This window comes from Gorilla gorilla, chromosome 5 (genome assembly GCF_029281585.2).
Source record: "Gorilla gorilla gorilla isolate KB3781 chromosome 5, NHGRI_mGorGor1-v2.1_pri, whole genome shotgun sequence".
Lineage (NCBI taxonomy): Eukaryota > Metazoa > Chordata > Mammalia > Primates > Hominidae > Gorilla > Gorilla gorilla.
This window is the reverse complement of record NC_073229.2, coordinates 171,718,815-171,729,860: the sequence shown is the minus strand read 5'-3', so window position 1 is coordinate 171,729,860 and position 11,046 is coordinate 171,718,815. Positions and strand designations below refer to the sequence as shown.

General features: G+C 37.7%; 1 protein-coding gene across 1 annotated transcript in view; it reads right to left on the bottom strand.

The window, feature by feature from the left end:
- Positions 1-2,727: 2,727 nt before the first annotated feature.
- The window catches only part of SAMD5 (sterile alpha motif domain containing 5), a 67,774-nt gene continuing 59,455 nt past the window's right edge, over positions 2,728-11,046 (bottom strand). Inside the window, exon 2 of the mRNA XM_031012581.3 lies at positions 2,728-8,352. Within this exon, the coding sequence (XP_030868441.2) occupies positions 8,290-8,352 (63 nt within the window). The 3' untranslated portion in view covers positions 2,728-8,289. The remainder of the gene's footprint in view (positions 8,353-11,046) is intronic.

The following is an 11,046-nucleotide window of genomic DNA, read 5'->3' as shown; positions in this document are numbered from 1 at the left end:
ATTAACTATAGTTTGATTAGCTATAATTGCGGAAATCAATTGATTATTAGTTTTAATTGCATATATCCCTCTCATAATTCACAGTGGGAATATATGATCTAAAGAATATCTTAATTCAAATAGTGCAACATTGGGAGTCTGAGGTGGGAGGATCTCTTGAGCCCAGAAGTTTGAGGTTGCAGTGAGCCACGATCATACCACTGCACTCTAGCCAGGGTGACAGGGTGAGACCCTGTCTCACTGTGTCATTTTAGTATTTTTCGTGTGCTTTCACAAATTACAATGTTTACTATATTTCTGCAACAGAAAACCTAATTGAGTTTATAAAATTTTATTTTTTGAATTTTATTTGCATTTATGGTTTTATACAAAAGTAAACAGGGAAGTCAGAAAATCAGAATAATAACAAAATCACACCATACAGTGAACTTCCAAAAAGGAGAAACTTGGTTCCCCATGTATAGGGGAGAAAGCCACTATCCTTCCAACACAAAGCCACAGTTTTCCTTCAGGTTCCCTGAAAATAGGAAATGCCCTGTCTAACCGTCTCACATAACCTCAACATTCAGTTTCTTCAGGCTTATGAGAAAGTTCACTTAGTCCTTCATTCATTCTACAATACTACTGAGCACCTGCACCATGCCAGATAATACACTAGGAACGAGGGAAGCACCAAGTGGGGAACAAACCCAGTGGGACAAACCAGATGTACTGATGGCCTGGTGGAGGTCATCAAAAAAAAAAAAAATTGAAATTATTCACAGATCCCATCTGTGTCTCAAACCTTTCACACGGTGTGTTTAGCAATGCTGTCCACTGAGCACTTTTGCAGATGGGAGACTGAAGGTGTAAAAAGGAAGTGACTTAGACAGCTCTGCTCACCAGGAAAACCAAGAGACTGGATTTAAGGACTTCTGATTTATAGGCAAGGATTTTTTTAAATTAAATGTATATTCTTCATTCAAAGTGGCTATTTTTGTAAATGCTATTATGTAGATTAATTAACTTCCAAAATGAAGTTGAAGTTAAATTGATTGAGCTAAAGGGATCTAAAACAATGTACACTGAATATACAGTGTTCACAATTGGTGCTCATCATTCAGCCAAGAAACAAACGAGATTCCACAGACATCCTGTTATTGGTACATGAATGTACTTTAAAATAGACGAGTTAGTCAAAAAAGTGTCCATAATTACATGAATGTACTCTGTCCTCAGGGTACCTCTAGGAGGTGGGCGGGGGGGGCGGGGTGCGGGTAGAGTAAGTTTTGCATTTAAAATTATTCAAGATTCCTCTTTTAAATTAAAAAAAAATCCTCAGTGGGACAGCGAATGGCCTGGAATGAAACTAGAAGATATTCATTATCTAGATTCAGATGAAAGATGTTTTCAAAGCTGACTTACGTGATGTGATTTCATTAATGATATAAACCATCCTATTCTTTAACAAACACTTATTTGTGAACTTTACTGCAGGCATACATTTCCCTATTTTTAAAAAGTACATTTTAGGGCTGTCCACCAGTATCATGAACTTTTCTAAATATGCTTATCAGATCAAGGAGGACCTGAAGCATAAGGTTTTAAGGCTGAAAGATCAGGTTTTCAAGCCACAATGCTGGCCCCTGCAGAGCCCTGGGGCAGCTTGGAGCTTTAGTTTATGAACAAAAGGGCTATGACTATGTCTTAAAAACCGGGGATCTAAGTTCAAACTAAGTCCATTCTAGAAAAATGAGTCTTTTTTGAAGGAGCCACAGAACCCTTTAGGTATACTTCCCAGGATTTGACATCAGACAAAAGCCAGGATTAGAGGATGTGGAAGAACGCCAATCGTCTGCCACCAACCTGGGGTGTTATCATGGGCATGCCACAAACTCACTCCTGGCACCTTAGTCTCTTAACTACACAATTTATGAATCAGACTAGGTTATCCTTAAGGTCCTTTTCATTTCTAAAATTCAAATTTGTACATATTTCTCCTAATATTTACCATATTTTTTTTTTGCTTTAAATTTACTTTCTTCTCATTTTGCATCCAGTGGGAATAAAAACATGCACATGATTTGATTTAAATGATTTGATTAAAATTAAATAATTTGATTAAAAATCAAATCATTACACATGATGACATTTATATAAAACCCAAAACACTGTGATAAAACTTCTTCAAATTAATGTCTAGGGACTGGTGACTGTGTCAAGCATGCCCAGTAGTTAGTCCATTTGCCAAAGGTCCTGAGGCCAGAAAGTAGTAAGGCTGGGATTCAAATCCAGCACTCTGCGTCTAACGAACACGGAAATATTGCTTATCTGTAGTTGAATCACAACACATTTCAGGTGATAGAGATTCAGGGCTGTAGGAACCATAGCAGAAACACATGTACAGAAACTCCACACACAGCCCCTCTTACCACCCGACAGCCCCCACCATCCCATCTCCCACCGTGGTGAGCCACCATGACTGGCACAGAATCACACAAGAGAAGGCTACAACATACTCACATATAACAACCATACCAAAGGATCCCAGCTCGTAAGATGGATTTACTTCACTTTGGTGTACAGTGTGGCAAGACCCACTTTTTCCTTTCTTTCCAGTTAGAACTCTGATTTCCCATGCTGACCATAATGCATACCATAAATATTTACATATTGTCAATTTAAACAATGCACAAACTCCATCACATTCATCAAGATGTGGAAGATTACAAAAGAGGCCAAGGCGGAACCGCTGTGAAAGCCGTAACATTTATTGAAGAGCGGACATACGTTTGCAAATCACAGTGTGCATGGGCATACATTACATGGTTCATAATGCTATTCCAATTAGGCTTTTCATAGTGCCTTCTCATAACGTCCTTTAAAAAAAATAATAACTGAAAGGGAAAAGAAAGTGTCAATTGCAATTACATTTACAAAACCAAACTGCTGCTTTCAATTAGAGTGAATCTGTGCTTCGCTACTCAGATATACACATGTAGATTTTCCAAGGCCCATGCACACACTTCTGTAGGGGCAGAAATTTTCTATGAATAATGGCTTTAGCAACCCGAATAGTATCTCTAAACATTGACAAGCTTGGGGAACAGGGCAACAACTGCAATGAACAATACAATTTCTAACGTTTGTCCCAGTCAACATACCACTTTGCCCTGGAGATATTTAACACAGCATTTCATTTTTGGAATGATAAGGGAAAATTCATCTAATTAAGGGTATTATACAGAATATACCTATAAAAGACATTTCCCATCTTAAATAATATTTAGAAAGTAGATTTATTGTAGATTTATTTCCTTTTGGTCCAGTAGAAGAAATTTTGGCAAAATTGTTAAGAAAAAAATACTACTTAGCTCTTAACATGGAATTTAGCCTCTTGTTTTCCTCTGAAAAGGTATCTCTCAACTGCAGTAATAAAAAATAACACTTAATTTCCAGGAGTTTAAACAATTTTAAAAAATTATCTATTTCATAAGTAGAAAAGATATGTTCTTCAATTTTTCTTTTTTCTTTTTTTTTTTTTTTTTTTAGACAGAGTCTCACTCTGTTGCCCAGGCTGGAGCACACTGGCGCGATCTCAGCTCACTGCAACATCCACCTCCTGGGTTCAAGCCATTCTCCTGCCTTAGTAGCTGGGATTACAGGCGCACACCACCACACTCAGCTAATTTTTTTGTATTTTCAGTAGACACAGGGTTTCACCATGTTGGCCAGGCTGGTCTCAAACTCCTGACCTCAAATCATCTGCCCACCCCGGCCTCCCAAAGTGCTGGGATTACAGGCGTGAGCCACCGTGCCCGGCCATTTTTTTCTGAACTACCTACCATTTTTTTTTCCCTTTAGGCCTTTTATGGAAATATCTAAAATAGTAGTGATTAATGATCATGGACTAGAAAGTTATTTGATTTTATGTCCTCAGAGATTAATAATGTAAAGCTGAAGATGATTTTTTAATCAAAGAATCTGATAGTGTAAAATATCTGATGTAGGAATATGTAATTGATGACAACTGAGGGAGCTAATAAGAGTAAAATTAGAAAACTCTAAAAGAGAAAGCCTAATAGATTTGCTCTGCTCTGCACAACTCATTTGATTTAATAAAGTAACTATGTGTTCATCTATATGGCTTTATTCTAAGCACAAGATGTCAGCTGATATAAAAAATTCCTAATACTTTGTACTTGGTCTGAGAATTGGCAATGTAGGGTCAGACTTTCACTTATTTCTCTTATTTTCCCTAGATGCAATGTTCCACCCTTTATGCCTTATTTGCCTTGAAATTCAGAACTTCCACCTGCCTAAACCTATTTTGATACCTAATCAAATATTACATGTAAGAATCTATATAAAGCAAATGTTTTGTCCAAGCATTTTAATTATGTTAACTTCTTTTTTTATTTTTCAACCCCCTGTGCAAGAGACCTGTTACAATACTCAGGCTCTTATAAGGGAAAAATTCAGACATGCTCATATCAATTTTCAAGCAGGTGCTTTCCAGTCCCTGGTATATCTGGTTTTTCTTTTCATAGAAAAGAGTTTGCCGATCTACCATCATCTGCTTTGTATCTTGGTTGGATTCTTCCCAGAAGATGCTATCGGGGAATAGCCCATTTGCACTCCTAATTTGTAAATCAGTCATAAAATCAGAGGAAAATATACATATGTCACTCACTCATTTGTACCTCAAATTTATCAATCTGAAGCTGCCATAAAGAGAAGAAAGCTAATGAAATACCTTCATATAATCTGTCCATGTGCCTATTTCCCCAGACTTGAAAACTGCTGGCCTTTATGAATTTGCTGTTTTGTTCTGTTTTGTTTCAAGACGGGATCTTGCTCTGTTGCCCAAGATGGAGTGTTATTGTTTCCTTAAATCAAATTCTTTTCATTCAATCAATAAACATTTACTGAACTCCTATGATGAGCAGGTACTGTAGCCTTTTTTATCCTTCCTAAGAGAAATCAAAGGGGACTTATTCAGTGGGTTTCAGGCAATGATAAGGAAATGTCAATTTATGTCTGAGTTTTCTAGTCAGCTTTAAGGTAATCTCTTCTGCATAAGAAGAAATAAGACAACTGAGAGTAAAGAAGGGAAGGGAGAGAGGCAGTCAGCACCTGCTACATGCCTAGCACTGAGCCAAGGACTGTATGTGGGTGTAAGCCATAGAACTCTTAAGCCTCTTAACAACTATAGAGGTATTTATTTTTCCCATTTTACAGACAAGGGAAAAGAAGCTTTAATGAGTTTCGTAACTGTTCAAGATGATTCCCCAAGCTACACTATAGCTTACATCCTTAACAGATTCACCGCAGGAAAATACTACTAGAATAATTTTAGAATTTAAACTCAGATCTGAGTAACTCCAAAGTGAAAGCTCAATGCTTGTTGTTGTCATTGCTTATTGCATAACACCAAGATGCTATAAATATCTCTGAACTGAGAAATTGCTTGAATGCTCCAGGTTGAGAAACTACTATCCTTTGTTGCTATAAATGCAGTTTTCCCCACAATTACTGGTTCAGCTCCCACTTGGGTAAGGAAGAAGCCCTTAACATTATGCCTTCCCTATGCCAAGAAATCTTTTACGTGAATAAAATCTTTTTTTACCTCCCTAAATTTTAAGATGAACTAAAGAAAATTTTGCTATGACCCTCCAGACTCCTCAATATAATCAAGTGAAAGTCTGTAATTAATCTCTTTTAATACTCTAGGAAATGTAAATCAAGATAATCCTCTAGTTTTTATAACATATTTATTCTTAGTCAATTGCTACTTCTTTTATATTCAAAAATTAAGTATATTATTGGTGTTCAGATACAGAGGAAAAATGCTGAAAAAATTACTCCTTCTAAGACTAATTGTCCCCAGATACAATTCATGGTAAAAATAATCCCTTTCTCTTATATTTTACCTCTTACCTCATCTTGATTTTAATGCAAAGGAATTCGTGGGCATCCTTCAATACTTCTTTGCTTATTTGAAGTTTTCTTCCTCTAGCTTTAACTAAGATGTCTTTTTAAAATCCATTGGCTTTTTTTGCTGACTGTGACTCTTACTTTAAGTAGAACATTGTTATTTTCAAATTCTAACAGTAGACATAGAGAGAAGGTTTAAACTTGGCAAAATAATTGAAGTTAGATATTACTCTAATAGAAAATAAAACTTGAAATGACCAAGGAACCCTTTTTCCATTGCAGTAGATTGCCTCATAAGGCCCACAGTGAAAATAACAGATTTTTCAAAAATTGAGTCCTTCCTAGCAAAGTTCAACAAGTACATGCAAATGTACATCTGTGAAATAAATCAGCCACAGATGCGACACCTGGAAATGAGGTCAAACAGGAAGCCATTTGTTATCACAATAAATTATATCTGTAATCTATACAGACTCCCCTACCACTCAAAAGAATCTACTTAGGAATTTTAAAGACCCTAGTTCATTTGAAAAAAAAAAAAAAGATGAAAGGTTAACTGGAATATAATCCTGATGAAACTAAAAGCTTTTGTATAGTTTAAGGACAACCTATACATGCTTTTAAAATTTAACTTCCTTACATTTGTATATGATAATGAGACTGATTTTAGTCAGTGCCTGAATTAACCTACAGAAATAGCTAAACTATTTAAACTTCAGATTTTTAAAGCAGTATTGTGTTAAAATTGCCCTTAGAAACCTAATATCCTTCTTAATTGCCTATCTATTCTTAGGAACCAAAATGGACCAGGAAAAAGTGAATGTAAGTTTCTTTTCCTTTGAGAGTTTCTTATTCTTCTTACCATGACAGTGCCGATGGGAACTTACATCTTGTACATTCTTCTAAGTAGTAGATCCCGTAATGCAGTACTATTTGGGAGCTCTAAGAAATTGACAGCCTCAGGAGCCTGCTGTATGTCAACATCTTTTGCCATGGCTTCTTTCAACTAAGTTTTTGGTCCCATCAACATGGTTGCATTTTCTAAGCAGAAAATAAAACTACCAGCATCCAGGCTGGGTGTGATGGCTCACACCTGTAATCCCAGCACTACTGGAGGCCACGGCGAGTGGATCATTTGAGGCCAGGAGTTCAAGAACAGCCTGGCCAACATGGTAAAACCCCATCTCTACTAAAAATACAAAAAAATTAGCTGGGTGTGGTGATGCGTGCCTGTAATCCCAGCTACCAGGAGGCTGAGGCAGGAGAATTCCTTGAACCTGGGAGGCGAAGGTCACTGTGAGCCAAGATTGTGCCACTACACTCCAGCCTGGATGACAGAGCGAGACTCTGTCTAAAAAAAAAGAAACTACTAGCATCCAAACACAAGAACGATAAGACGATAAGAATTAGAAAAACTCTAGATTCATGTTAATTTCCTGCCCCCACCTCAATCTACTTTCTTTTTCGGCCGTAGTTCTACAGGGCTCCTCAGGCCACTGCTGCTGCCCACCTCCCGGCCCCCACAGGCCTGAAGTCAGAAGCCTGGAGAGCAAGGTGGGATAAAGCACTGCAGCTCAGAACAGGCTGTGGGCTGCGGCCCTGGCAGTCTCCACAGAGTGCAAGAAACTAGCTATGAAGTAAAATAGCTAGCTCTTGCTTCATACATGTCAGAGCAAGACACTTTTATTAGTCCTAATACTAAACCTCAGCCAGATTAAATTTAAAAAGAGAAGTTAGAAGAAATTGTCCTCTCTTGGTGATGTTCCTTAATTCATCACCTTTAACATTGTACCAATATACAAAATAACTATATAAAAGCACCTTAAAATAAGAATTCCTTCACCAAACTATTCTACATAGAATTATGTGTCTTATCTTATGAAAACATGGTCCTATATGAAATGAAGTAGAGTGTATGCTTGAATATAAAAATTAAAGCTACTGTTCTCAAGTTAAAAGCAAATTTGGAAATAATATAATTACTACTTACTGTCAGAAATCTACCTTTTTGTTATATTGTACTTAAAATAAGTTATGACTCAAATGCCTTAGCCAACCTCATCTGTTTTCATTAAGAATGGAAGGGAGAATGCCAAGAAATGCGTAAGACTGTATCTCATCATGATATCTTCTTAAAAAATGAACTCAGTACTTCTTTATGCGTGATAGTTCACTGCCTTATTTCTAGCTATTATAAGCCAGTTACCCAGTTTACTAAGTTGATTATTCCAGAATTTGTCCAAGCAAAAAGTTAAGCTGATGAGTATTTCCAGGGTCATCATCCATTTCCCTTTTTGAAAGAAGGTTCTAAATATGCCCTTTTCCAGTCTTCAGGCACCTCATCAGTCCTCCACGAGGTCTCAAAAATGATATCTAGCGGCTCTGTGATGACTTCGGCCAATTCATTAAGTACTCTAGGATGCCAGCCATTGGGACCTGTGGATTTGAACATATCTGGGTTATTGAAGTTCTCCTTTACCCATTCTTCCCCTAGTCCATCATGGATTTCTGCTCCTATTTTTAAGTCATTCTTGTCCCTTTCTGCTTACCACATGGACTTTTGAAGAACAGCCCTAAGAGTTTTTGCTTGTTATCTATCAATTTTCTCTTTCAAGCTAATTAAAAAACAATGTATTTTATCCTTGTCAAGCCTATATTTTGTTTAAAAAGGCCTACTTTATTTTCCTTTTATGTTCCTTCTAAGAGGTGGAAACTTAAAAAAAAAATGGTTAGATAAAAATATACCTTGTAATAGTTTGCATTCCTAAGTCACATTACTCAGTACTACACGTTAGAAACGTTAGTACTAGAGCAATAGTCAATACATTGTGAGACATTCCAAAGGCGACTTATCTCATGCTGGAAGAGCACTTATCTTTTCAACTTGTAGCTGCAAGTGCTAGTTTGAAATGCATCTTCCAAAGTAAAAATGATTCACAGTCATATTTAATCATTATCATCTGTATGTATAAACAGTAACTTTTTCACATACGCATGTAAAAACCATAGTTGTACGTGAGCTGGAAAGAGGTTAATTAAGTATTTCTTACAAAGCAGCAACCTAGTCGAATTCATTTGCTGTGTGGTCTTTGCCATCAAAGTTCTTGGGTTTATATTACACTAATTATCTCCAAGCTCTGATAGGTGTTGACAGTTTTAACCCCTTCATTGTCACAATGACCCCTCTGAAATTGAAAGGCAGCAGTAGATTACAGTGCACTGCCCATCTGTCATGGCTCTGCTGTGTGCCCACAATCCCTTGACAGATCTAGATGGACAAAGAAGAGGAAGAAAAGGAAAGTTGGAAGGAAGAAGGATGCCTGAGTCTTTCCTGGGAATTTTGTGCTGCTCAGATTCAACCGCTTGCTTACTGAATTGGAAAACTTTTGGAAAAGGTTAAATCAATTTTGTTCTCCTTTGTTTTGTTTTGTTTTTCTAGTCTCTATCTCTGCAACCTCTCCAAGCCTTGTAAGCGCCCAAAAAATAAAAATCATACTGCAGACATCATTAAGACTCTTGAAAAGAAGAATTCTGTACATTTCTCTAGGGTACAGCAATTTGTTTTAGCACCTGCCATTTTCACCCCTGCTCAAACAGCCACCTGCTGACGGCAATATGTTAGCTAATAAGTCATTATTAATTAGTTTGGGTGACACCATCAGGCAATCACATCTAAATAGATGGTAAGTATTACTATCCAGGCTTACGAAGTTTCTTTCTGCAGAGAATCAACCTATTTTGCTGTAATACTAAGTAACGATATCCTACTACTATTTAATATATTCAAATAGTCGCCAAAATAAAGCCATATCCAACCCAACCCCTCTATTAAACATCAGCTCTTGTTATAAACTGCGAAAAAGTAATCTTCAACCTATCTGAACAAACCAAGTTGTTGGGCTTTTGCGGGGAGGAAGGAGGAGTGAGGGAAAATTCCATAGAGAAGGGAAGTTACCTGAATATAAACAAGGTAACACTTTGGGTTTTATTTATTTATTTATTTTTTTGAGACGGAGTCTCACTCTGTCACCCAGGCTGGAGTGCAGTGGTGCGATCTCGGCTCACTGCAAGCTCCGCCTCCCGGGTTGACGCCATTCTCCTGCTTCAGCCTCCCAAATAGCTGGGACTACAGGCGCCTGCCACCACGCCCGGCTAATTGTTTGTATTTTTAGTAGAGATGGAGTTTCACCGTGTTAGCCAGGATGGTCTTGATCTCCTGACCTCGTGATCCGCCCGCCTCAGCCTCCCAAAGTGCTGGGATTACAGGCGTGAGCCACCACACCCGGCCAACACTTTGGTTTTTAATGCTCTAATAAATGAATACATAGAAAGGTGTTAACACCAAAAATTGCATTTACTATAGAGTACAAGAAAACAAGCTATTTGTGTCAGAAAAAAATCCAGGAAAAGCCTTAGGTTACAGTGTTAGGGGTCACTCAGATGGCAACAAGACTACTTCCAAGAAAAGAAAAGGCCACAGAGGGAGTCCGCTGTATCTTGAAGACATTCTCATTATAATGCAGATTCCATGTCTGCCCCATGTTCAACAGACTTCTGCCTGAAGTCAGAGACAGGATCCTGCCTACCTTCAAAGGTCACTTTGCTCTAGAAACATAGAAAAATAAAGAAAATGCCTTTGGACAGATTATCATCTAGCAAGTAAAGACACCCTGCCTATAAACCCATCTAACGGTGTGGACTATGAAGTCATTTCACAAATCTAGTGTCAAACTAACAGGCTCCAAAACCTCTCATGCCTCTGATTCCACAAAAACAAATCACATTCATTAAACAAGTCCAGCCTTGCAATCTGCTATTTTTCATTCTTTGAGGGAGTAGGTGGGGGGCAGATGAACAGGATTTCCGCAATGGGTCATGGAGAGTTTCAAGATGTGAGAGCAGTCACAGAAAACAGTAATTAGTGGAGCATATGTTGCTTCATGACCATAGGAAACGCCAGTGATTTCCCTGTGCCGAATGCTCCGTCATTCTTTTCTGGCTGATCACATTGTGGCACTCCAGAGGCTGGTCTTGATAGATCTCACTCTTCAAGTGGAACAGAAATGAACGGTTTTAAAATTCTGACAAGCTTGAAGGAGGTAACTGCTGAAGACAACTCTTATGGACAAA